The sequence below is a fragment of the Corapipo altera genome, unplaced genomic scaffold (assembly GCF_003945725.1).
Source record: "Corapipo altera isolate COAL_440 unplaced genomic scaffold, ASM394572v1 2b, whole genome shotgun sequence".
Lineage (NCBI taxonomy): Eukaryota > Metazoa > Chordata > Aves > Passeriformes > Pipridae > Corapipo > Corapipo altera.
Window position 1 is genome coordinate 27,350,458 of NW_020884874.1, and position 27,487 is coordinate 27,377,944.

The 27,487-nt window shown below is 37.3% G+C and overlaps 1 protein-coding gene across 22 annotated transcripts in view; it reads left to right on the forward strand.

Annotated features, from left to right (window-relative positions):
- The window catches only part of SYNE1 (spectrin repeat containing nuclear envelope protein 1), a 296,931-nt gene that overhangs the window by 207,517 nt on the left and 61,927 nt on the right, over nt 1-27,487 (forward strand). For 18 of the 22 annotated variants that reach the window (XM_027634233.1, XM_027634232.1, XM_027634231.1 and 15 more), the window contains 18 exons: nt 434-540; nt 1,959-2,109; nt 2,882-3,016; nt 3,173-3,328; nt 4,186-4,395; nt 5,693-5,794; nt 7,535-7,654; nt 9,461-9,661; nt 10,859-11,032; nt 11,471-11,602; nt 13,340-13,536; nt 14,468-14,600; nt 14,997-15,179; nt 16,436-16,585; nt 18,971-19,147; nt 20,779-20,934; nt 24,857-25,012; nt 25,740-25,910. In XM_027634233.1, coding sequence (XP_027490034.1) covers nt 434-540; nt 1,959-2,109; nt 2,882-3,016; nt 3,173-3,328; nt 4,186-4,395; nt 5,693-5,794; nt 7,535-7,654; nt 9,461-9,661; nt 10,859-11,032; nt 11,471-11,602; nt 13,340-13,536; nt 14,468-14,600; nt 14,997-15,179; nt 16,436-16,585; nt 18,971-19,147; nt 20,779-20,934; nt 24,857-25,012; nt 25,740-25,910 — 2,811 coding nt within the window. The remainder of the gene's footprint in view (nt 1-433; nt 541-1,958; nt 2,110-2,881; nt 3,017-3,172; nt 3,329-4,185; nt 4,396-5,692; nt 5,795-7,534; nt 7,655-9,460; nt 9,662-10,858; nt 11,033-11,470; nt 11,603-13,339; nt 13,537-14,467; nt 14,601-14,996; nt 15,180-16,435; nt 16,586-18,970; nt 19,148-20,778; nt 20,935-24,856; nt 25,013-25,739; nt 25,911-27,487) is intronic. The other 4 variants (XM_027634235.1, XM_027634240.1, XM_027634251.1 and 1 more) reach the window with 1 other exon arrangement.

Below are 27,487 nucleotides of genomic sequence, written 5' to 3' on the forward strand. Positions count from 1 at the left end.
CAGACTTCCTGGGTGACCATGGTTGATTCACTGAGTCACTCTATACTTCTTGTGTCCATCAGTAAAATAAATCAACCCTTTAAGTTACTCGAAAGAGAGATTATTAAAAGAGAGTATTAAAAGTAATAATTTTTGTTTTACAGAAGCAAAGATGCACACATCCCATGGTATATTGTTGCATGATATGCAGATATCTTCACTAGGATGGATTTCAGAAGCTGCGTTGCATTAGTTAATTAGTTCAACAATACAGTTTATGTATATGACTTTTCTGTGTCCCTTGGTGGAGATTTTTGACTGCTTTTGGTGCTTAAGCAAGATATATCAGAAATAGCTCAGCTAACTTTGCATGACAGGTATGCAGTGTAGACGTATCCTTTCAAGCCAAAGACACTTTGAGATTTGTTCTTGTTTTTGTAACTTACTATGCTAGGAGCTGGAACAAGAGCTGGAAGAGCAGAAGAATCTGCTTCGATCAGTTGCATGCCGTGGAGGAGAAATACTAACACAACAAGGTGCTACAGAAGGCCTGTGTATAAGGTGTGCTTTTATGTGTTGTTCTGAAAAGAAAATTTCTATGACTGGGCTTTGACATCCTAATGTTTATATCCCTCTTCTGCATATAGTCCTCTAATTTTTGTTTCATCATTTTTATACGGCACCTAGGATACTGGATTCCTGGCTTATAATTCGGGGATCTGATTATATAGTTACACAAACTTTTGTGCTGATAGATCACCTTCAACATTTAGAAATGCCTTTTATTCTTATTATCAAGCATCACACTAAAATTAAAAAGTAGTAGGATTCATTAGACAAGCAGTGGATCAGTTACTATAAATTTATGGACCACCACTGGTGTGTGTCACAACTCTCTAAAACATTGGCATCTGCCGTTGTAACCAGATCTTCCCAGATGGGATACTCATTGCTTAATTTTATTTTTCCTGCAATTAGTTAATATTTTTCTTTTTGAAGCCTTGTGTATTTTGAATTTCATCTTTGGTCTGTATCTGCTTATACACTTGCCCATTTCAGAGGAAGTAAATATCTATGAAAGCCTCAACTCTGTCTGGGAGAGACTTCTGCCCTAGAGAAGGCAGAAGAAAACTACTGCCTACTACTGATGCTGATGTTCAGGAAGCAGGAAGGGCAAGGTCTTGGGAAAAGGAAACCAGGGTGAACATTACCAGTTCAAGAATCAAGGAGCAGTCAACCCTTCAGTTAAAATATTCCTTGATGGGTCTCAGTAATAGGGAGAAGCACTTTTGTGACTCCTCCATCATACCAGAGTCTAGACAATAAAAGTAGTTCATGAAACAGCAGAAACAAGTTTTATTCACAGGGAATGTAAGCCATACTCAGCAAGTTCTTTTCCTCAGCATTTTTATTATTTAAGTGTGGGTATTTTTAATTATAATGGCAGAAAGTGCTTAACCAGTCTCCTTCTGTTTGAGGCTTCCTTCTGTCGCATGATGGTATACTATAGAAACAAATAAAAAAAAAATAAAACAGAAAGTACTGAATTTGATTCAGTGTTTACCAAAGCTAAACGCATATGCTTGTCTAGCATGTTACATTTTGAGAAAGGAGGTGAGGAAGGAGTCAGATTAAGTATTTATTTTAATTCATGCTTTAAAGTAAAACTTGTTTATAGATTACATTTCAATGTATATTCAGTCTGGTTTATTTTTTGTTGTTTTTTTTTTTAACTTAATAGGGGTACTTGCAACTCTAAACAGTTTCTTAGAAAGAAAGTAAATTTCATTCAATCTGGCAAGAACTTCTTACTGTTCAAACCAGGCTTTGTCTTATTATCTGAAAAAGAAAAAAATAGACAAAACTCCAAAAAGTAGCACTTAATTTAAATGTTGAATTTCCTAATGGAAAGAGAAAAAAACACCTTAAATGATTCTAACTTTTCTAATTGTTAAACCTTTATGCATCTTCTGATTCAGTGGAAAGCCTGATACACTTTCTGAGGAATTAATCTTAGAAGGTGAGAAGCCATCATTTGAAGAACAGATGAAGAGGAAATGGGAAAGCCTAAATCAGGAATTCAGTACCAAGCAGAGACTGCTCCAGAAAGCTTTGGAGAAAGAACAGCTGGTACCTATTTTGAATTTCTCTTTTCATTTTTTCTATGAAAGTGGTTGCACAACAAAAGGTACAATGTGTGCATATCTGATGCATTAAGGTGCTATAGTTAATGCAGAGAATATGGAACAATTTATTTTTGTGAAATATTTAAAAACTTTTAAATATTGGCAGTAGCACTGCTCTTGTTCAAAGTGACTTGAATTGCTCTTCCATTAAGGTTAATGACCTAGAAAGGAAGAAAGAGCTCAGACAAAATGTTTATCTACTTATCTAACTCAGGATAATTCTGTAACAAATTATCCCTCTGGAATTGATCAGTACTCTGGCAAGAGCTTAGAGAAAAAACTGTTATTTTCAGTTTGAATTTATTCATTACATTCAATTCTTGATCTCAGTGGGTAAGGGATTTCAGCCCCCAAATTTTTACTGAAAGAAACAGGGATTAATCAACTAAACTGGGGGACAATCCAAGATCTATATTAACATACATCCTCCATTTTATTTTAATAGACCCAGACCCGGTATTCTTTGCATAACACTCCATTAATCTGCTTTCAAAGTTCTAAATATCTTGTATTAATTCAACAGTAATTAATTATATTTTTGGGTAAAAACTAGTAATTTAGTTTTAGCTGCTGTTGAGAAGTCTTTTATTCAAGATATTCATGTCACAGAACAGTTGTGGGAGGATCATGATCATTAGCTGGTGATAGCCTCAGTCAGTAGAGAATCTTTTGCCCTCTATATGGTAGAAGCATCCTAATTAGTACTTTTCTCTCAGCAGCTTTATAGCAGACCTAACAGACTGATACCTGGAATGCCTTTGTATAAAGTGGAGAGACAGGATGAAGATAAATCCTCCATCTCACCAGTACTGGTTGAATTGAATCAGGCCTTTGAAGATGTCTCATCTGAGGTAATTTTCAATTGTCTTTACACCTGTCCTCCAGCAAAACCATGTGTACAGTGAAAACTCCTCTAGCTACCACCTGAAAATTCAGGCCTCTCACAAATACTAGAATTTAGAAAGAATATCTTCTACGCTGGACATCTCTTGTTTCCTTCTGCCCAGGCTGGACAGGTGGAGGAGACCCTGCATCTTGAACAGAAGCTGTATGACGGTGTCACAGCCACATCTATGTGGCTAGATGGTGTGGAAGAGCAGGTCTTTGTTGCTACAGCTCTGTTGCCAGAGGAAGAAACAGAAACATACCTCTGCAAGCAAGAGGTAAGAAATCCATGGATAAGACTTTCTTTCAATTGTCAGTAAGTGTGCATTTTATGTAGTGTTTAGAAAAAAAGTATTAGAATCCTGGATAAGTGACATGTTGCTGACATAATCTCTATGTAATTGCAGTGTTCTGCTACTGATAGAAGTAACTTTATTGACCATGTAGAGAATGTTGTGGAAATTTTTCCTAGTCAGAAGAGAATTAAACATAGATTCTTTCTTTTGTTTAGCTTCTTTGCTAAGTATTAGCAAACACCATAATGTTGAAATTGAAACAAAGTGAAAAAGAGGGAGGAGTGCTCTGGATATAGAAACAGCACAAATTCATCAGCATTAATTGGGAGTGGGACAAGGGGGAACAAATGGAATAGTGGGGGGACACAGAGGCAATAGGTGAATAACTATCTTAAACTAAAAGAGGATAGATTCAGACTAGATGCAAGCAAGAAATTTTTCACAAGAAGAGTGGTGAAATGCTAGAGCAGGTTGCCCAGAGAGGTGGTGGATGCCCCATCCCTGGAAACTTTCGATGTCAGTCTGGACAGGGCTCTGAGCATCCTGATTTAGTTAAAAATGTCACTATTTACTTCACGGTGTTGGACTGGATGACCTTTAATCCAACATAAATGTTTCTGTGATTCTACATCATTTTGTTCCAGCGCTTGTTTTGCTTGTAGCAGTCTGGAGTCTTTTTACTATCAGAGATTACTGCAGATGCAAAACTTTATCTAGTGTGTGTATACTAACAATGCAAAAAACTCACACATCACAGCAAAATTGACAATGTGTATGGCAAAATTTTTGCCTTCTTTCCAGAATGTCTGACTGTCACTTTTGTTTTTCTACAAAATTAGTCTCTTGCCAAAGAAATCAAAGACATAACAGAAGAAGTGGATAAGAACAAGAGTTTATTTGCTCAGATATTTCCTGACCATAGTGATAATAGGGTTCTCATGGAAGACACTTTGGATTGTCTCCTGAAAAGACTGACCTTACTGGAGTCAGTAGTAAATCAGAGATGCCATCAGATGAAAGAACGGATCCAGCAAATAGTCACGTTCAAGGTATGAGGTCCATGCGATGGAATTAACAGGGGTACTTGTCAAATGGGGCTATAAAGGCTGTCATTCTTAAAGCAATGAGAATTTTTGGTACCAAATCAAAAGAATAATGTTGGCACAGGTTTTTACTGAAAAATCAAACTACTCAGACTATGCAGAACTTGGCACCCAAATAATTACTCAAAATTTAAACTCTCTGCTAGAAGTCTTCTGCAACTCATGCTATTATTGTAAAGTGATCAATCATTCTATGCTGTCTCATCCTGCTGACAAAAAAATGAAGATAAGTGAAGAAATTTGCACTTTTAGAAAACTTTTCAAACGAAGTTCAGAAGTGCTTTTATATCTTACTTTGTCTCTACCTTCTCTCCTGATATTATCATTATATAAAGCCTCCAGTATGGTTTAGTTTTAATTAAAAAAACCCATAAATTACAAAAAAAACCAACCCAAGGAAAATAGATTCCTAATGTCTTTAGGTTAGTGTCATCTTTTCATAGGTTATTACTACCAGATTTCTTTCCAAATTCCATAACTTTTCCTCTGTAGTCTACATTTTTTTCAATTAAAAACCTTCCTTTGCTGAATAAAGCAAAGTCGATTATAATCCTTTGCATTATTCTTGGTGATACTTAGTATTTAAAATAATTAATGCATGTAAAAACCAATAAAAAAATCAGTCATGCTCCTCATGTAATGCTGAAAGTCTCAGAAAAATGTGCTGATAATTTTCTGTTGAGATGAATGCATGAAAAAGGTAATTGATTGTACCTTGGCGAAATTGTTAAGTAATATTTAATGTGTCCGGTCTGATAAGGTATTCTAAAAGTTGTAGCATGTAGTTAGCCCTGTAAAGTGTGGAAGCCTTGTTTACTTATTTGTTATATTTGCTCAAGTTTGCAATGAAAAATGCTTCCCTTAAAAAGTAAAACCTAGCTTGTTTACAAGCATATGTGGTAGAATTAACTGCACAAGAATAACATCTTTTTGTTAAATGAAGCTCATGACCATTGGTAATTAATTATCTAATAGGAAGGCAAAAGCGAAAGTGTGTTCGCGGGATATGTTTTGAATAGGAGTTGGTTTAGCTTTTAGCTCATATGTATCCAGCTATGGATTTTCAGCCATGTTAAACGTTTTGCATTGGCTAATTATGATGCTTCCAATTTTTAATAGGTTTTATGCTACACAGCTGATCATGTAACATTTTAATGCTTTAAATTTTTTGAAATATGCAATCTTTTTCAGTTGTTTTGTGCTCTGATAGGATATAATTTGTTGTTGGTTTTGTCTCCTGTAGAATGATCTGAAGCTCATGTTTACATCGGTGGCTGATAACAAATACTTAGTTTTACAGAAACTAGCAGAGGCAGCTGACAGACCAGAAACAGAACAAATGCAGGTATTATCACATGTCTTTTAGCTGGGGAGAGGGAAGAGGTAAAGTTTCTATCCAAAGTATAAATAGGTTCTAGAGAACAATTGTATTTTATGGTAGAATATATGTATTCATGAAGTATATGAAAATCAGTATTTCCAAGAGTGTACTACATGTTTATAAATAAATAAAACAAAAAGGCACAAAAAACAAGCCAACAAACAGAAAACCAACCAAAAAAACCCCAACAAACAAAAAAAACCCCCAAACCTCCGAAAAGTGTCTTTCTTATCCCCCAGCTGACCTAGTACCTAGTTATGCATATACTGGGTATTTGAAAGAAAGAGAGAAAACAAAATAAACAAAAAAGGCCCAAATTTTTGCTAAATTGTTTGACTATTAAACTGTAATAAAAACCAAAGACACTTTCTTCTGCACTAGTTTATAGTGATATGTTGAATGTTACTCTTTTTAATTTAAGGTAATAAGGAGCTTTTCTTTATCAGTAATGGCTTGATGAATAATTAATTATTTGTAATGAAAAGTATATCCTGTTTTCTTCTTTCTGTTTTGCCAGTGCAAAATGGATTAAGTATGCTAAGGGCTACTTTTTAAAGATGTTTCTTGTTACTTAAGGGCTACTGATGTCTGATGCCAGCAGGTGAAAGAATGGAAGAGATTTACCCTTCAGCTAAACAGAAATACTGGATTTTATATACCTGACATTCAAATTTTGAATTTATGTCTCCTGTATGAATAAGAGAGGTGGCACTGCGTCTTTCTTTTCTATCTTCCATGATGTGAAAGATTAGCAAAAATTTACCTCCTGTATGATTAATTTAACTAGAAACTAGGAAAACAGTGTGGTAACAAAAGGAAGTGAATTTTTTTATTTCTGAAAATCTACCTTGTCTGACGAAACATTCAAACTTGAAAGCATTGCTGTTTGTTCAATGTGTGATTGGAAAAGTAGAAATAAGGCCCTTAACCAGCCAGGTAACTTAGTTGCATGAAATGGAAGTTTAGTGGCTGTATTCTGCATACTGCATGTTACTGGGAGGCAGAAGTTCTACTTCACGTGCGTAGTTTAAGCATACTCGGATAAGCAGTTTCCAAGAAAGGGCCTTATCAAAGGACTTTAACTACAGGAGCCTACCTCATGCTTTGTAATAGTCTGCATGCATTACTTCAGCAAAGACCTAGGAAAGCTTTGAAAAAACTTATCACCTGCATATACTTGCAAATACCAACTTGTGTACCTAAGCTGTAAGTTTTCCAAGTGCAAAAGGGGATGTACAAGTCTTTTTCCTTAACAGTAATTTTGGCCTCATCCTTGTCCCAAAAGGGAACTATGACTCCTTGCTGTCATACATATGCTGTGCAGCACTGGTTGTTTGCTTGGTGCTCGGATATGACAGGAATGAGTGTTAATAAAAAGAAAGCTTTAAAACAAGGTGTTAGGGGAAAGAAAAGTCCTTTTGTGCCTGTACTATGTAATTAAAAGCATGGAACTTCACAGTGATGTTTGGTATAAAATAGTGTATGATACTAAAACATCTGGTTATTAAAAAATAATAGTGACATATTTATTTAACTTTAAGAAACAAACTGGGCTCTCCCAACTTTGAATTAACACATTTTCTTTATGGTGTCCTTTAAAATTTCAACACTGATTAGTACTTCAAGCAGAAAAGAATTTACCATATGGCAGCTACAATACTGGTATTAAAACTTCAAACTAAACAATGTAATTTTCAAATACAGGTCATACTGCAGGCAGAAGAAGGTTTGAAGGAACTAGATGCTGGAATCAATGAATTAAAGAAGCGTATAGACAAACTACAACTTGCCCAACCTTCTGTACAAGAGTTGTCTAAGATCCAGGTATGGTTCATAAGTTCCATCCTAGATGTGTCTGGTGATATCAATGGAAGGCTTCTTTTTATTGTTCATAAAGTAGTTTAAGAAAAGGTATTTAAAACCATTTCAGTGTGTATAAAAAATTGTGTTCTCTATGATTCACCTAGTTTTTCTATTTTTGCCTCTTTGGATTTTCCAACATCTCTGTTATTAGGAGTATTAATTGGAAAAATCTACAAAAATATGTTTTCTGTCAGCTTTTGTTATCTCCTTTTTCAAACAGATAAATTTAAGCAGGTAAACATAAATTTCTGCTGAAGGTTCATCCCTGTTCTCACCAGCGTCTCATGATCTGCAGTTTAGTACTGCCTCACATCTGTCATTAAAAAAAATAGAGTGAAGGGAGATAGAGAGCTAAGTGTGACCTGAAACTAGAAATGTTCTGCTTTTACTAGAATACCTCTCATGTAAATAATGTGGGCAATTGATCCAGAACTTCTATAAATCTGTTAAAACTCTTTTGTGAGCAATTTTATGGTGATGTAGGGAATGCTTAAGGAAAGATCAAGGAGAAGATTTATGACTGAATTTTACCATTTGCAATGACATAACAATAAATTAGAAGCAAATGAAACCTGTGAAACTGGACCATAAACTTGTTAAGCCAACAGGACAAAGACATCAATTAAAAATGAACGACAAAGGATATGTGGGAATAGGTCTTTTGCCCAGTTCTTTATCTTTTTGTTCTTACTGCCTCCTGCTGGTTTGGGGGTTTGTTTTTTCTGTTTTGGTTTGCTTTGCTTTTTGTTTGTTTGGTTGGTTTTGTTTGTTTTTTCTGTCGGGTTATGTGTCATTCATTATGTGCCCCCTCCCCTTCATTTCAGTTTTTAGAAAAGTCTTCCTTTTGCTTTTTTTGACAGGTGTGCTTCTCACAATTTTCTGTTTAAAGCTAGGAGAGCCAGCCTGCAGTGTGAGAGTGGGCACTTTGTTATACTGCTGGATGATCATAGAGATATTTTTGTTTATTAGTTTCTGAATGTCTTGTTTTGATCAGAAGTGTGGGCTTATTCTCCCAGTCAGATGTATGTTCTCAGAGTACAATTCTCAAAACCAAAACAAGAAAAAAATCCTGTTCAGGTGAAGAAAAGCGTCTGTAGGTTGTTCTCACTTTTATGGTCGAGGTATACAAGATGAGTAATAACATACAGGAATTGATGAGATTTTTTGTTTTCTCTTGTTTTGTAATTTGGCAGTATGAGAACACTGAAATACACACTGCACTTTTTCTACATAAAGTAGAAAATGTTCTGTATGAAGTATATTGCTATTTTAGGCGTAGTTTGGTTTTTACAGTAAGTTGTATGTATCTTGCTTACTACCAATAAGGTACTGGGGCAGGAGAAGGAAACATATATGACTTCAAGGTGCCTGTAGTCTGGATCCATGATGGAGTCCATCCAGTCCTCTTCATTATAAAAAATAAAATGCACACAGCATCTGCAGTGTGCAGTAGTTGCTGTTTTTTGATGCCTTAAGCCCAATCACCCTGCTTCTTTGCTACTTATATTAAGTTTTTGGGATTCTTCTAATTTTGTTCCTGAATGCATGCAGTTGAAAGAGTTGCAAGTCTTGCTTATTTTTATTGTCTTTAAATGGTGAGCTGTTTATTTATCAGGGAAGTCAGTATATCTGCAAATCTTTTTTTGAGCTGGAAATAGATATTATTCTGCTAGTATTCACAGAGGAGTACAGGGACAGTAAGATTGCCTCTAGGAAGACATGTAAGGTGTGAAATAAGAATCACCATTGCTGCCCTTTGCCCCCCAGGATAAGTATGATGAGCTGCTGATGATCATTGGATCCAGGCAGAGTGATCTGAATCAGAATATGGCTCTTAAGAGCCAGTATGAGCGGGCTTTGCAGGACCTGGCTGACCTGGTAGAAACAGGCCAAGAAAAAATGACTGGTGACCAGAAAATGATTGTTTCTTCTAAGGAAGAAGTTCGATTGCTGCTTGACAAACATAAGGTAAGGAACTGGGAACATATTTCAGTTTAACCCCAGCCAGCAACTAAATACCATACAACTGCTTTCTCACTTCCCCCTTCCTTCCCTGGGGAGAAGGAGAATCAGAAAGAAAAAGTAAACCTCGTGGGTTGAGATATGAACAGTTTAATAATTGAAACAAGATACAATATAATACTAATAACACTACTACTGATAATAATAATTTTCCAAATATAATTGTAATGGAGAGAGAAATAAACACAAGAGAAATAAATGTGATGCACAATACAGTTGTTCACCACCTCCTGACCAATACCCAGTCTGTCCCCAAGCAGCAATCAGCAGCTCCCAGACAGCTCCCCTGAGTTTATATACTGAGCATGACGTTCTGTGGTATGGAATATCCCTTTGGCTAGTTCAGGTCAATTGTTCTGGCCATGCTCCCTCCCAGCTTCTCCTCCCTGCATCTCCTCCCTGACAGAGCATGGGAAAAGTCCTTGACTAAGGGTAGGCACTACACAGCAACAACCAAAACATCAATGTGTCATCAACATTATTCCGATAGTAAATCCAAAATACAGCTCTGTACCAGCTACTAAGAAGAAAATTAACTCTACCCCAGCTGAAAACAGAACACTTGTAAAGAGCAAATTGCTAACCTTTTGTTCCTAAAGATTCAGGAGCTTTTCAGAATGGTGGGCTGGACTTTATTTTAAATTGAAGTCAATAAATTGTTCTGACAGACTGAGTTTCAAATGCTTTGTTGAAGGTGAAGCCAGGTAGATTGCATTTTCTTCCTTATTCTAATAACAAGTTCCTAGTCTTGTCCTGTCATGCTACATAGCAATTTCATCCACCATTCAATTTATTTTCATCAGAAATTTACATTTGCTAATAGCACCCACAAATATAACAAGAATTTTCCACATATTTTTATTAGGCAGAATTTTTTGGGCGTGGTTGTCCGATTTACACTATTTTTGTTTATGGAATCAGGGTCAGGATGGAATTTGTGTAGAAAGCATGACTGACTTCTTTCCTTGAAAAGACTATTGTCTTCTTTAAGTCACCTACTGGACTATGCGAAATGTTGTGGAGTGAAAAATTTACATTATTCTATGCCTGTAGATACTTAATTGTAATGCTTATGTCTTAAAATGTAACAATTGCACTTTCTCTTTTTTATTCTCCCTCTACCCTCACACCCAAATTTTTCAGGAATACTTTCAAGGGTTGGAGTCTCACATGATCCTAACAGAAACACTTTTTAGAAAGATGAGTAGCTTTGCTCTCTTAAAGGAAACTCAGTCACATTCAGAGCTAATGACACAAGCTTCAGCTATATTAAAGCTGGCTCATAAACGAGGTGTGGAACTGGAATACATTCTGGAGGTGAGAATTTCTGTGATCTTTTCTGTACTGCCATTGTGATTAACCACCAGGATATACTATAATGTTGATTTCCTGTGCTCAGACAGAACTGATGGACATCGGTCCCTCTTGTCGTACACACAAGGCACTGATAGACTGTGTGCAATCTTTTCTATTTAACTGTTGTTACCTTCAGGTGACACAAGTTGTTTTCATCTAAGTTTTAAGAGCTGCTTAGCTTTAGCTAGTAAGGAGAGCATGACAGTCTTATCCATGCATTCTAACCAAAAGTTGAGCTAGTTATAGAGATGGTGTCTTATTACAGGTTCGCTGGACATCTCTATTGTTATTTCTGTACTTTCACAACCATGCAGCTGTAGGATTTCAGATTGAAAATACAAATAATAAAAATTCTAGATACTCAGATTCACCATATACATGGATAATTTGTTCTTGTAGACCTGGATGCATCTAGATGAAGATTACCAGGAACTTACCAGACAGCTGGAATCTGTTGAAGGAAACATCCCCACTGTTGGTTTGGTGGAAGAGACAGAGGACAGGCTTACAGACCGGATTACACTTTTTCAGGTTGGTGCTTTTTAGATGTTCTCTACAGAAAAGTTGGATAAAGGGGATCTCTGAAGGTCATCTAGTCCAGCCTTCCACTTGAAGCAGTACAGTTGTCGTGGGCTGGAGCAGCAACAGTTTTGGAAACCTTGAAAGATGGAGATCCCACAGCTGACCAGGGGATGAATTGCAGTCCTGCACCACCACCTACTGAAAAGGTTTTCTATAATGCCCAATCTGTACCTTCCACTTTTAGCTTTGTCACCATTGTCCTTTTAGTATTGTATGACACTACTGAGGAGCATTAACCTCTGTCATCTTTCTAATTCTACTTCAAATAGTTGTAGACCTTTGTTAGACTGGCCCTTAGCCTCCTGTTTGTCAATCTAAAGCAAGTGCACTTCCCTCAGCCTCTTTGTAAAGCACATATGCTCTAGGTCCCTCAATAACTTAATATTTCTTCGCCAGACCCTGGCTACTTCCTTCTTCCTCAACTGTGGCAGTGGGGTCGAAGCACAATCAGATGGACTAGATGTGGCCTCATCAGCTCCATGAAGATGAGGATAATAAAGTAACTTCATCTGGTTGTTCACGGTCCTAATATAGGCCAGTGCTGTGGCTTGCCTTATTCACAATGTCTTGGTTATAGAAGATGTCAGGTTAAATACACTAGCCATTCCCTTCCTAACCTGTACTGAGAACAGGGTTAGTCTGCCCAAGGTGCAGAATTTGCACTTCTTGAGCCTTCTAAGGTTTCTGCTGTCTCCAGCCTCAAGTTTAGTAAAGTATCTCTGGGCTATCTGCCATTTTTTGTCTCAACTACTCTTCCTAAATTACTATCATCCACAAATTTACTGTGGGAATGCTGTCTGCCATGATCCATGCTCTGAAGATGTTGTAGAGGTTTGGGATAAAATATCTACAACTTCTGGAGTACTCTTCCCTTTGCAGTCTTCCAGTCAGGCATCAATCCTTTGATCACTAGTGTTTGAGACTAGTAATGCAGATCATTTTCAATCCACATACCAGTCCATTTATTCAGCCCAATTCACTCCTAGAGGAGAGTCCTGTGGGAAAAGGTCTCAAAGGCCATACTGAAGTCAGTCTCATCCACAGAGACAGTAATTTTGTCATAAAAGGCTATCAAGTTAGTGAATCCAAGCTGAATATTCCTGATTACCTTTTGGTCCTTTTTGTCCTTGAAAATGGATTTCAAGAGGATGTGCTTCATGATCTTTCCAGAGAGCAAGGTGAGGCTGAACAACCTATGGTTCCTCGATTTGCCTTCCTCCCCACATGCAACAAGTAGCTTAAATATAGGTTTTCTACTGCACTCTGTTTTTTTGGTCTAGTGTTCTATCTTTGTCTCCTTATATTAGACATTTTAGTTGGGGTTTGTTTTGTTCTCTTCATTTGTTTTACAGAAAAATATCTGTCAAATTTGTCTTGAAAATTGACTTGTGTACTCTGAATTTGTTATGTATATTGTTCTTTTACCAGACAGCTTTCTGTTTTTCCAATGGTATGAGGACAACTTAAGCAAACTATTGCGTATGGGGGGGGTGTGCTGTTTTGGTTTTGTTTAATGCTAGGTATTGTTTATTTTGGTTCTAGAGCTGGAGCAGAGGGAAAAAATGTGATGTGCCTTGGTGGGTGACATTAGATATGCTACAAAATGCAATAGAAGGAAATTAATATTGAGAAAGTGTGGTAGCAGAGACCTACAGAGCTGTCTAACCATCTCGTCTGTCATTACAGCATCTAAGGTCTAACCTGACTGAATACCAACCTAAATTATACCAAGTGCTAGATGATGGGAAGAGACTCCTTTTTTCTGTTAGCTGCTCAGATCTCGAAAGTCAGCTGAACCAACTAGGAGAACACTGGTTAAGTAACACCAGCAAAGTTACCAAGGAGCTTCACAGGCTGGAAACAATACTGAAGCACTGGACAAGGTAATGCTGATGTAATGGACAACATAAAGTTCTTCAGCTGTGCTCTTCAGGTCAAAGCCTTTTTGAACGCAGAACTATTAGATTCAGCATTTTAAAGAAAGTACTTTGAGATGTGTCATAATTTGACTACTCTTCTGTTCCACAGAAGTGCTATTGTACTCTCTCATTTGTAATAAATACGTAGCAGATAAGAGCTGGTGGGAGGAAATCAGAAAATACCTTATTTAGATCACTAAGTTAGATGCCCCATGTGTATATAGGTTGATGAGAAAAAACGTATGTGCTTTGCTGTATAGCATGAGTAGGTTCAGCGTGTTCTGGTAGGGCTTTTGTGGGTCTGTGTCATTGCATATATGGGAGGGCTTTAGCTACCTTTACTAATGTTCATATGCTACTTTTGAAATGAATTTTCTAAGTGGTATGCAAGAATTGTCTATTATTCATGCATCCAGGCTTATATAGAAACACTCTTGTTCTGTCATCTCATTAATTGTTTGACATGTGAAACAAGATGGTTTCTGAAAAAAAAAAAAAAATTAAGTTTCTGCTCTGACATACTTTGTGGTAAAGCTTTAGTAAGACTGAGCCTTCTAATGGAAATCAAAAATCTGTTTATGTGTGTCAGGGGTGATTACACCTTGTCCAAAGAGATTCGTAACGTAGTTACTAGTCCTTCATTAAACTTAGTTTTTCCTAAGAGGCAAAATGAAGGCACTGTTAGAAATTGTGAGCATAATGGCTAAGAGCTTCCTGATATCATGCCTGTCTGTAAAATTAAATTATGTTTTTCTGAAATTTTATAAAGGAAAGAAAATATATTGATTTTTAATCTAGCATTTAGTATCTTCCTCTAATACATGGAGGAAAGACTTCTCAATTGGAGGCAAGAAGTGGCAATGACTGTTTTAGTCATCTTCAAACATCTTTACAGGTATCAAAGTGAATCAAATGAATTGATACAGTGGTTACAGTCTGCAAAGGAGCGACTTGAGTTTTGGAGCCAGCAGTCTTTGACGGTTCCTCAGGAACTGGAAACAGTCCGAGACCACCTGAACTCCTTTTTGGTAAGTCGTTCATGGACCTGGGACACCTATTTCTCTCCAATTACAAATAAACAATGAATCAGATGGTTATACTTTTTTTCATAATTGAAGTAGTGAGTATGGAAGAAAAATCTGTTTTGGTAGTTAAGCTGTCCTTCAAAATACTGGTGTGTGTTCACATTAAGCCCTCCTTTGCTATGTGCAACGATTGTAAATTTTGATTATTCTGAATACAGAAAATGGTTTTGTGACTGGAAACAATTTGTCTTCTTACTTAGTCTGAATTAGAGTCATTAAACACTTATAGAAAGTACATATTTTAAAGGGAAGGGATGATATTCTTAGCTTCCTGAGATAAAGCTTTAAGTACTATAAAACAGTACTTGATTATTTGCACAAAAATGGTTCTGCTTACAGGAGTTTTCAAAAGAAGTGGATGCTAAATCATCACAGAAATCTTCTGTCCTGAGTACTGGGAACCAGCTCCTCAGACTTAAGAAAGTAGATACAGCAGCACTGCGTGCAGGATTGTCCCACATTGAAACCCAATGGACAGAGTTGCTCACACAAATCCCATCAGTACAAGAGAAATTGCACCAGGTAAGAAAAACAGCAATGGCCTTTGATATTCCAGAAAATTCAGACAGTTGGCACTGCCTAGTTGCCTCCTTGCTCAGTTTATTCATGTGAGGCATGATAGGAACAACCTAATTTCTGTTTTATTGTGGGAAAGCTTGCACTTAGTTTCAAATCCTGCCTGCCCATACTGTCTATAACACCAATTGGTGTTAATTTCAGACTTTCGTGATTACATTTGTGAAATTTTAACCAAAGGACAGATGAGGATTTTATCAACGAGCTGGTATGCTTTCTGGAAAAAGAGGGAGTTCATATCCCTGTGCCCTGTCAGCTTTGGATGGTGCTTTTTTCAAATTGGATAGACTAGGTTCAAGTCTGTGAAAGACAAAATAGATCTAAAAATATTTTTTGTGATTTCTGCTAGTATGTGTAGGAGCAAGAGGCTTTTGGTTGTGTAGTTTTGGAGTTTTAATGCTATAATACTGAAGTTAAAGAATTATACAGGTTGAAAAGTTGGTTTACTATTTAGTCACTAGGAGATTATCAGTATAAGCTGTTGCTTCAGTTTATAACTTGGAATGGTCTCAGAGTTATTAATGACATTGTGATTTAGGGAGAGAGAGGAAGGGCAAAAAATGTTAACTGAGTCTATTATAGTAAACAAAATAATGTCATTCAGTAGTTCTCTTAATTGTCTTGCAATGCAAAATATATATGTCTACCGAAAAATGTCATAGAACACTTTTTTGAGTAAATAAATGTAGGCAAGCAGTACTCTACCAAAAACTTACAGTGTGTCTTCTAAGAAAGAAAAAAAAAAAGGTACTATTCAAAATTAGCCCATTTAGAAATCACCACACAAGAAGAGTAGTATGAAAATATTTTCCATGAGTCTATTCATTAGTCATTTGCAAAAACAGTAAAAATGTAGTTTAAAGTTGATCAGCTACATAAGCCCTGGTACAGAATTATGGAATGAGAATGCAGAACCTTTAGGAAGTCAGAAGTAGAATCTTTGAGTTTGTCCAGTTTCTTTGTACAATGAAGAATGAAAATAAGAAGCCTTTAATATAATATTTTCTTATTAGGATGCAAGCAGTTATACAATATACCTCCTCATAAAACGTTTCTTTTTTTTTTCTTTTTATAACTTCAGTGATATGTTAGGGATGTAAAATAACATGATGAGGGCAGGTAAAGGAAATGTACTGTGGTAATGCAAATGAAGGAGTTCTTATTCATTTTCTTCACGAGTTTTAAGTCTGTTATCTCACCAGCTCCAGATGGACAAAATTCCTTCTCGCCATGCCATCACTGAAGTTATGAGCTGGATTTCCTTGATGGAAAATGTCATTCAGCAGGATGAAGAAAATATAGAAAATATAGTAGGACAGAAAGTAATTCAGGATTACATCCAGAAGTACAAGGTACTGAATATCAATGTTATTGATTTTCCTTTTGAATTATCCCCATTAAATATATATACATATGTAAAATATAAGTGATTTAGTGTGGGGGGGATAAGCCTTACTTTGTGGATTGGTTAGAATTGTATACAAGTTAGAATTGGTCAATATTTGTGGAAAAGGAGCGAAAATTACTTTTATTCTACTGTTTACTTATGTCAGGAATATAATTTTAATTATACCTTAATTTCCAGGAAAATCCAAAGCAATATGCACATTATTAAACCTTATTAGATCTGTCTTTCATCCAAAAATCACAAAGCACTTTGCAAATTATATAGGTTGTATGAATTCTGTGCGTAACATCATCTTCTCCTCAAAGTGTAGCCAGTTCTTGAGTAAAAGGTGTCCAGTTGTTTACAGATCAAAATAATTTTGATCAGTTTCTGAAGCAAAAATGGAAGATGCTACACTTTGAGATAATCGTTGAGGAGTATATATATAACACAATTACACTTTTTTAGCTAGATTAGTAGCACTCTTAGAATAGATCTGCACACAGTGAATTTCTTCTCTAGGTCAGATTGGTTTCAATAGTCTCCTGAAAAATTGCTTTACTTCTTGGTTATTTATCTTCTTTTTATATTAGAATGTTTTCCAGCTTATCTGATTTTGTATTAAAAAAATTGAGGCTAGATCATAAAATCATAGAATGGTTAGTATTGGAAGGGGCCTTAGAGATCATCTAGTTCCAAGCCCCACACCAATGAGCAAGGATGCCACCCACTAAATCAGGTTACCCAGAGCCCCATCCCACCTAGCCTTGAACATCTCCATGGATGGGACATCCACAACTTTTCTGGACTACCTGTTCCTGTGCCCCACCACACTCTTGAATAAAGAACTCCTTCCTAACATCTAATTTAAATCTCTCCTCTCTTAGTTTGAAACTATTCCTCCTTGTCCTATCACTATCTGCCCATGTAAAAAGTCACTCTCCCTCTTTTTTATAAGCCTTTTTAGGTACTGCGAGGTTGTAATGAGGTCTCTCCAGACCCTTTTCTTCTCCAGGCTGAACAACCACCCTGTGTTAGGAAGTGTGCTGCAGCCCTATCATCAGCTTAGTGGCACCCCTCTGGACCAACAAGTCCACGTTTCTTGTGCCAAGGTCCCCAGAATGGATGCAACACTCCAGGTGTGGTCTTATGAGAGCAGAGGGGGAAAATCACCTCCCTCTAACTGCTGGCCACTCCTCTTCAGATACAACCCAGGATGTGGTTGGCCTTCTCGGCTGTGAACGTACACTGTTGGCTCATATCTAGCTTTTCATCCATGAGAACCCCCAAAACCTTCTCCGCAGGTCTGCTCTCAATGAGTTCATCTCCGAGTCTGTACTCATGCCTGGGATTTTCCTGACCCAGATGCAGCACCTTGCACTTGAACTTGTTGAACTTCATGGAGTTCTCATGGGTCAACTTCTCAAGTTTGTTCAGGTCCCCCTTCAGTTATGTCAACTGCACCACTCAGCTTTGTGTTGTGTGGAAGCTTGCTGGGGATGTACTTGTTCTCACTGTCTTTGTCATTGATAAAGATATTAAAGAGCACTGGTCCCAAGACAGAGCCCTGAGGGACATCACTCATCACCGGCTTCCACCTGGACATAGAGCCATTGACCACAGCTCTCTGGCTGCATCCATCCAGCTAATTCCTTATCCATTGAATAGTCCACCCTTCAAACCCATGTCTCTCCAATTTGGAGATAAGGATGTCATGTGGAACTGTGTTGAAAGCCTCACAGAAGTCTAGGTAGATGACATCAGTCATTCTTCTCTTGTTTACTGGTACAGTCACTTCACAGAAGACCACCAGATTGATCAGGCACAATTTCCTCTTAGTAAAGTTGTTCTGGCTATCTTGCATATACCTCCTTGTCTTGTATGTGCCTTAACATTGCTCCCATGAGAATCTACTCCATGATCTTCCCAGACACAGAAGTGAGGCTAACTGGTCTGTAGTTCCCCAGGTCTTTCTTTCTTCTCTTTGTAATAGGAACAATGTTCCCTTTTTCCAAGCCACAGAGACTTTGCCTGACCACCATGACTTTTCAAATATGATGGAAAGTGACTTGGCAACAGCATTAGTCAGCTCCCTGAGGATCCTGGGATGCATCTCATCAGGTCCCATAGACTTAAACCTATTCAGCTTCATCAAGTGATCCTGAACCTGCTCTTCACTTACAGTGGGAGGGATTTTGTTTCTAATTTCTAATTAGTCAGTTGCTAAAAAACTTTTTAGTTAAATTGTGATAAAGTTGTAATTGGTGAAAATTTTTCCTCTGTTTTGAAGGAAGGTAAGAAATTATGGTACTAATGTGCTGGGGTTTCTTTTTCACTTCTTTTCTTCTAGGGTTTCAAGATAGATTTAAATTGCAAACAGTTGACTGTCGACTTTGTGAACCAATCAGTGCTACAAATCAGCAGCCAGGATGTTGAAAGTAAACGCAGCGACAAAACTGATTTTGCAGAGCAGCTCGGAGCCATGAACAGACGTTGGCAGATCCTTCAAGGCCTGATAACAGAAAAGGTAAAGAAAAAAATCTAGCTACTTGGGAGTGAACTTTCAAAATACATAGAACTATAAGACTGTAGTGGTTGGAAGCCACTGCAGGTCATCTAGTTCATTCTCCTGCTCAAACAGAGCTTGTTTTAAAGTTAAAGGAGATTGCACAGGGACTTCATTATCTGAGTTTTGAAAATCTCCAAGGAGAGATTCCACAGCTTCTCCGGGCACCTTGTTCGTGCTTAACCACTGATGGGGGATGAGTTTTTGTCTTGTTCTCAAACAGAATTTCCCATGTTGCAATTTGTGACTGTTATCTCTTCTCCTTTTGCTGCATATCTCCAATAATTGCCTCCATCTTCGCTATGCCTCTGTATACGAGTGAACAGTACAGTGAGGTGATTCCTTTGCTTTCTTTTCCCTAGGCTGAATGAAGCCAGCCTCTCCTTGTATGTCTTGTGCTCCAGTCCCCTAACAACCTGAGTGGCCATACACAACTTCTTTAAATCTCTCCCTGCACTGACGGTTCCAAAATTGGTTGTAAATGTTAAGGAGAAGGAAAGAACGACTGATCTTGACCTGCTGGGTGCACTCTCAGTAATCTAACCCAGGATACAGTTGGCCTTCTTCAACACAAATGCACACAGCTGATTTACTGTGTTCAAGTTCTTGCTCATCATAGTCTCAGGTCCTTTTCTTCTGTCTAGCCTGCTGCCAGCCTGTGTTCCATGAGGTTATTTTGTCCCAGGTGCAGGACTTTACACTTGTCTTTGCTGAATTTCATGAGGCTTGGTGGACCTATTCTTCCATCTTGCTGAGGTTTCTCTGAATGGCAACCCTACTCTCCAGCATATCAGCTACTTCTCCCAAATCATTGCCATCTGTGAATGTGCTGAAAGCACAGGTTATCGTGCCATGCAGTTTATTGATGAAGTTATTAAATAGTATCAACCACAGGACTGAGCCTGAAGATACATCTTGTAAATGACTGCCAGGTAGATGTTGAAATGTTTACCATGAACCTTTAAACCTGATGACTCTGATCATGTCATTCACTTGTAGACCTCCGGTCTAGCCTCAGTTTTGCTACCGTATGAGATACTGTATCAAAAGCCTTGCTTTTAAAAGCCAAGGTTAATAGTGTCTACTACCTTCATTTGTCCACAGTGTCAATCATATCATCATAGCAGAGGCATTCAGTTGGGTCAGGCACAATTTACCCATGATAAGACCATACTTTTTCCTTCTCCTTGTTCTTTGTGCCTGTGGAAATGACATCTGGCAAGATTTGCAGTATATAATTTTTCCAGCCACTAGCTACTTTCTGCAACCATCACGACCTTTTAAAGGTGATAGACAGCACCCTTGAAAAAAATATTGGCAACCTTGAATGTGTCCTGCCTGGTTCTGTCGATTTTTATATGTCCAGATTACTTAGGCAGTCCCTAATTCTTTCCTCCTCTATCATGATTAGTACCTCTATGCCAGAATTTGTTGATTGGCATGAAGATCTGGGAAGCATATACTTTTTTTAAATTCTGAAAGCATTCAATTCCAAGAAGGCACTGGTTAGCATTGGCCTTTACAGATTTATTTAATTGACACAACAATAAAGATAATTGTATGACAAAATATATACTCAATTTTCTTTGCAGATCCAGCTGTTGGAAAACCTGCAGGAATCCTGGGCAGAATTTGAAAATAATGTGCAATGCCTAAAAACTTGGTTTGAAACGCAAGAGAAGAAGCTGAAACAGCAACAAAAAATTGGTGACCAGGCTTCAGTACAGAATGCTTTGAAAGACTGTCAGGTAATTTTCCCTTATAAATAGCAATGTTCTCTTTCCAAGAGTTAGAAACAACTCTTTATCCATGTGAAATTTTCATAATAACAAAGTCAGTGACTGAACTCCTCTTTATTTTAGCAAGGGAGAGACTTCATTCCTAAAGTGCAAGCAATAAAAGAGGAGAAAGGAACAATAATATCCCACAGATGTTTAAAACCAACAAAAGTCATTAAGTCATTATTCTTTTTGCATTGGACATTTAAAAATATACCAGGTGCACTGAACTAGAAGACTGTCAAAGGAATATGTTACCATTTCTGTTTAGCCAGTCTTATGGAACTTGATGTCATGAGCACTATGCTTGAATGTCCTTGAAACTTGTTTTTTCTGCCTTATCACTATCTTTCCTCCACCCCCGCCTTTTTCCATTCTTTTTCCACCTGGTATGTTCCACCTGACTATTCAAAGAAAAATGCTAGAATCTAAGGAAGCTTTATTCTTTCATTCAGAATGCGTTGGGAATCTTTCTCTTTTATTTTCCCCTTAAATATTTAACTATCCAGAAAAGGAAAGAGAATCATGATTACGATGGGCAAAGATGGGATGAGGCAAAATGTAGCTATACATAAGGCACATAAGTTCAAAACCACCTCAGTTTTTTACATTAAATTCATACAGGGACAACATAGCAGTGAACAGGGTATCACAGTTGTCTCTGAATATCTTACTCAGAATAACATATATTTAATAGTAAGAAGCTTGCTTCTGGAGCTGTCAGGCTAGAGTTAAAGCTAATAAGTGTATAGGCAAAATGAATACTTTTGAATTTATAGACAAGGCCTCTGCATAGTATCAGGCATCGCATAATTTTTGTTCAAAAGTTTTTTCTACCAGACACCAAATAATAAATTTTACACTGGATCAAATGTGTAATTAAAATTCTGCCAGGACAACCATATGCCCAAAATCTTGGTGTTCTCATCCCCTTAAAAGGGAGTAGGAAGCATGTTTATCTTGGTGTGGCTGTCTTTCATGCATGTATTTAATTAATGGGACAAATATAATCTAGCATTTAGCTCTTCACAAACAGAAGAGCTGGAAATTTATTAAAATTTAATTCATAAAAGAATTCTATATTCACCAATATATTAAGCCTGTCTTTGTTTCTGTAAAGGCAAATAAGTGGTTAGGCCAGGTATGTTAGAGGTCAATTTTTTTTTTGTGAAATTCTTGACTTAAGTTTTCTAACTGGTTGGATTGCTTAGGTTCAGTTCATGTATCTTTATGTTTTCAGCACAATAAGCCCATACAACTGAGGGAAGGGTAATTTAGCACAGCCTGACATAATCAGCAGTTTGTGCTTGGCTGGAGTTCAAAGCTGAATCTGATTTATCACCTTTTAGGTTCCTTTTTGGCAGGGAAGTTAGCAAATACACTTGGGGAGTTAGTTATGAATGGCAAGACTTTGATCAGCAGACAAACACATTAAGAAAGAACTGTGTCAGACACTCCCAAATATCTAGTTCAACTAGTACAAAAGCTACAGTTTATTTATTAACCAATGTTGGCTACTGCTTAGGGTCATAATAAGTGAAGTCAACCATTTTTGCCCATCACAGCTTAGAAACAATAATGCAACTTTAATTTGATTATGAGTTTTAAATGATGAATAAGGAAGCCCTTTTCAAAGAGAACCAGAAATTTTTTCTGTTCTTGGTGTTTGAAACTTTTGCCTGGCTTACATTCTGAATTTTGGAGTAACCTTGTACAAACTTAAATGCTTTTTTTTCCCTCCAAAAATTTACATCTTGAAAAGTCAGATTTATTATGTGCAACTTAGAAGAGTTTGCCTTGTTGTCAGCTGGTTAAAAAAAAGATGTGTTAGTCTGGCTGTAGTCTGGAACAAGGTCATGGCTAGATGTTTGAAGAAATGTAAAATAATACAAAAGAAAAGGCTAAAAATAAACAGTGAAGAAAAAATGCTCTCACACATATGTGTATAGACAAAAGTGTGTTGTATCTGTACAGGGATAAATTCTGTAATGGCAAGTGTTTGCAAGACTAGGCAGAATTTTCCTTCAAATACTGCCCGAACTATCTAAAATGTAAAGTCTGTTATGGCAATGTTTCACTTGTTTTCAGGATTCATAGGGAGAGAAATTTATTTCGGTTTGCCCAGAGTTTTGTTATATTCTTTTCTTTCCCTGGTGATTCATCTCTCTCAGTAAGAAGAGGCTTGCAGAAAATTACAATATAACCTGAGATCATGACATACTAGTTAATCTGGGGGTAACACAAAATTGCTGTCACCTCACACGCTGCTTTCTATATCATACTGACAGGTAAACACAAATTTGTGCTGGCCTGAAGCCTCCAAGCCGTAATTACCCACACTGCTCAAACTAGGTGTTTATGCTACCTGAAGCTGCAGAGCTTCTGAGTACTGCAGAACTTTCTTGGATCTCCCTGCACCATGCTATGAAATTATATAGGTAGTTTCCTGGCTAGGGATGAGCTTATGGGAACGTGCTATATGACTCACAGTTGCTTATCGAGTCTTCTTGTCCTTCACTTTCTAGCTTCATTCTCATAGTATTAAGGCATGAGCAAAATGCTATCAAGCTCATTAATGCTTCTCAATAACAAGCAACCTTGAGGAAGAAAATTCCTGCAGTGTGTTGCTTGTTATTGTTGGCTGGACTCCAGTGAACTTGTCATCTAGAAAAAGGGAAAGGCTTGCTGTCCTCAAGCAAGAGGCTTTACTGGGCCCCGTCAAAGGAATAAAGACTTCAGTTCATGTGAGGAATCAGGGCAAATTGACATCCTTCGCTAGGAAGTCATTTTGTCATTTTCCTTGGGTGACAAAATTAATTTTTTTCCAGAGGCTTGAGTCAGCTTTGGACTAATTAAAAGGCCCTCTCAATGTTCTAGGACAAATTAAAACACACAGCATTTTTCCCTCTACCAGGTGATTTCCCAAAGAGGCCAAAGTCTGCTCTTCTGAAATCCATGATAGTGAGCTTACTGTGTACCCTCCTTGCCACTCTAGTGATATTGAATTCCACCATTTCATGGTCACTGCAGCCCAGGCTGCTCTTGAGCTTAACATTCCCCATCTTCTCACCTCCATAATGGTGAGACCAAGGTACAGCATAGCCTCTGTTCTCATTGGCTCCTCTACCACTTGGAGAAGAAAATTATCATCAATGCTTTCCAGGAACATTCTGGATTGCTTATGCCCTCCCGTGTTGTCTCTCCAACAGAAATCAGGGTGGTTGAAGTCCCTCAGGAGGACCAGGGCTTGTTGGTGTGGGGTTGCTCCTGTCTATTAAAAGAGGTTCTCATCTGCTTGATCTCCCTGGTTAGGTGGCCTGTAGCAGACCACCACTATAATATCACCTATCCTTGTTCTTCCTTTAATCCTGACCTGTAAGTTCTTCGTCAGCTCCTCATACATCTGTGGGCAGAGCTCCATGCACTTCAGCTGGTCACTGATGTTAAAAAGAAACACCTGCTCCTCGCCTTCACTGTTTGTCCTTCCTAAACAGCCTGTACTTCAATTCCAAGACTCCACTCATAGAAGCCATCCCATCATCTCTCAATGACAATAGCCCTGGGTGTGTTTGCCTAGAGATAATTAAGTTGGGCCCTGCTGTCCTATTTTTAATGAGTTTGTACACTTACATGAGAGCAGAAGATTATACAAAACTTTTTTGTAGAGGACGTGCTTCTATTTAACAGCAAACTATTAGGCTTTAAAGGGAACATAAAATATTCAATGGAATTGCTGATGAGTTATGAGGCCCTTGAGAATAAAAAGCCAAAATATGCAAACATGACTCCTGTTTTTTAAACTAAGGAGCTTATGGGCTTCTTTTCTGTATCAAGGTGTTATTTAGCCAATTAAACAAGCAAACATACTAAGATATCTTTTTTTTTTTTTCAGGAATTAGAAGAGTCAATAAGAACAAAGGAAAAAGAAGTGGAAAATATAGAACAGAGTGGTCTTTCTTTGGTACAGAACAAGAAAGAAGAAGTCTCTTCTGCTGTTATGAATACACTACAAGAAATTAACCATTCCTGGGCCAATTTGGATCACATGGTAAAAGAATCATCAAGGGACAAATTATAGCTCCAGGAATAAGGCCTGGAGGGAGAATTAGCAGTTGTAGCTAGTGGATTTCTTCTGTGTTGTAGGGGAGGAGATTCTGAATTGTGTCCCTCTTCCCATCATTTCCCAAGTTTTTGTGTGCACTCCACATAAGATGGGTATAATATTTCGTGTTTCAAGGATGCTTTTAATTTTTGTAATTGAAGCTTTTTAGATGTTTCCTGATATTTAGTGTAAAAGTACCAATTATCTGTAAGGAATTACCTTTTCAAGCCCACAGGCCTCACTGAATAAGGAAGACATCAGCATTTGTTGTCAACATCCAAAGTTTGATCAACAGCAGTCTGCCTTCTCATGAGGAATATAGTCTTGGTGCTAGCTCTCTGCTGACTTCCATAGACTGATTTGCCTGTCTTAGGGATGTGTGTTTCATAGTCTTTAGCAATTCCCCTTGATCCTGGTTTGAACCAAAGTGAAATGAATTTTGATATCTTCTCAGTCCCTGCCATCCATCCTTTATAAAATCAACAGAACTTTATACTGTACCCAGTGTAAGCTCCACTGACGGTTGTGCAAAATCTTCATTCTCAATAGGTTTAAGATCAGAAATGTAGAACAAGAAGCATGTGAGATCAAAAGGAAGAAAATAATTTTAACAAATTCCAAATATCTTGAATGCTTTTCATTTACTTTTGTCTTTATTTGTCCCTCCTCCTAGGTTAGCCAACTGAAGATATTGTTGCAATCGGTTCTTGATCAGTGGAGCATTTACAAAGTGGCTTATGAAGAACTGAATAGTTACCTGACAGAAGCCAGATATTCTTTGTCCCGTTTTTATCTTCTTACTGGTTCTTTGGAAGCTGTGAAAGTCCAGGTTGATAACCTTCAGGTAAGAAGAATTAATTTTGTCTGAAATGACATGGATGCAGATAACTATACATTTTGGTTCATAAGAAGTGGAAGTATAGACGCACTGGCGCATTAAAATCACATGATGTTAAGAGAACACATTACAAAACAGCCACTGCATTTATCATTTTGGAGAAAAATAAAGTTGGGATGGTTGTTTATTTTTTAGATTTTTGATGCTGTTCTTTATAATTTTGAGCCATACCATCAAATTATTAAAAGTTTTTAAATTATACTAATGACCATTAAGACTAAAGTTTCTGATGCTGCTTCATCAGGCTTCTGAGCTACAGGAGCATGTTGAGATCACGTTTTTAACTTGCCCTTCAGCATTACAGTAGATTGATGATCAATGAAAATATTGTTCCAAAAGTTGAGATACTCACATGTTCAAATAATTTACCCCTGTAAGAAAAGCATAAAATACAAGGAAATTCCTATTATAAAATTCTAAATAAATATTAATGGCAATAAACTAATTAAATATTCAAATTTTTGTTCTATTAAATAGAAAAACCTTTTATTTCAGAGAAAGTTGTCATCTTTAAAATAAAAAAAAATTGTACAAACATTTCCAGATTACTAAAGTAGAAGAAATTATGTTCTTATCATATTCTGTTCTTCCATTTAGTATTTACCCTCAAATTTACATTTACAGTATAATTTAAATATTTGTGTGATTTGAAGTCCACACATATGTAAATTTTCTAAGCATGAACAGTACTTTTCAAATGAAGATTTAAAGAGAAACCAATAATGGACTTTACAACCGGTCTTCTAGATTTTAACATTTTGCGTGTTAGAGAGGACTCAGTAAAACAATAGCTACAGAAAATTACATTTTTGCTATTTAAGATTTTGACTAAACTTGGGCTGAGATTTGCTGGGCTGTACAAACTGTAATAATATACTTAAAAATATTTAATGTTAAAAAAAGAGCATTTTCACAGAGTCAGAGAATAGGTAAGTTTGGAAGGGACTACAGTGGGTCCCCCAGTCCAACCTCCCTGCTCAGGCAGGGTCATCTAGATCACATGGTACAGGATCGTGTCCTTGAATATCTCCAGTGATGGAGATTCCACAACCTTTGTGGGCAACCTGTTCTAGTGCATGGCCACCCACATAGTAAAGAAGTTCTTCTTCATGTTCAGGTGGAACTTCCTGTGCATCAGTTTCTGTCCATTGCCTTGTCCTACTGCTCAGCACCACCAAGAATAACCTGGCTCCATCCTCTTGGTACCCCACCTTTAGATATTTATACATATTGATGAGGTCCCCTCTAAGTCATCTCTTCTTGAGGCTTAACAGGCCCAGCCCCTTTAGCCTTTCCTCATAAGAGAGGTGCTCCAGTCCCACAGTCATACTTGTTGCCCTCCACTGGACAAGACACACTTCCCTGACAGACACGCTTTAGAATGATAACTGAAAGAGCGAGAAGCTTTTTTTATGTTGTTATTTTTTTCATCTTGTTCTAAACAGGAAAATGTTATTTAATTAATTTTCTTATATCTGTTAGTTTTTGTTTCTGAATCAGTTCATGGACTTAGTCATTCTGTA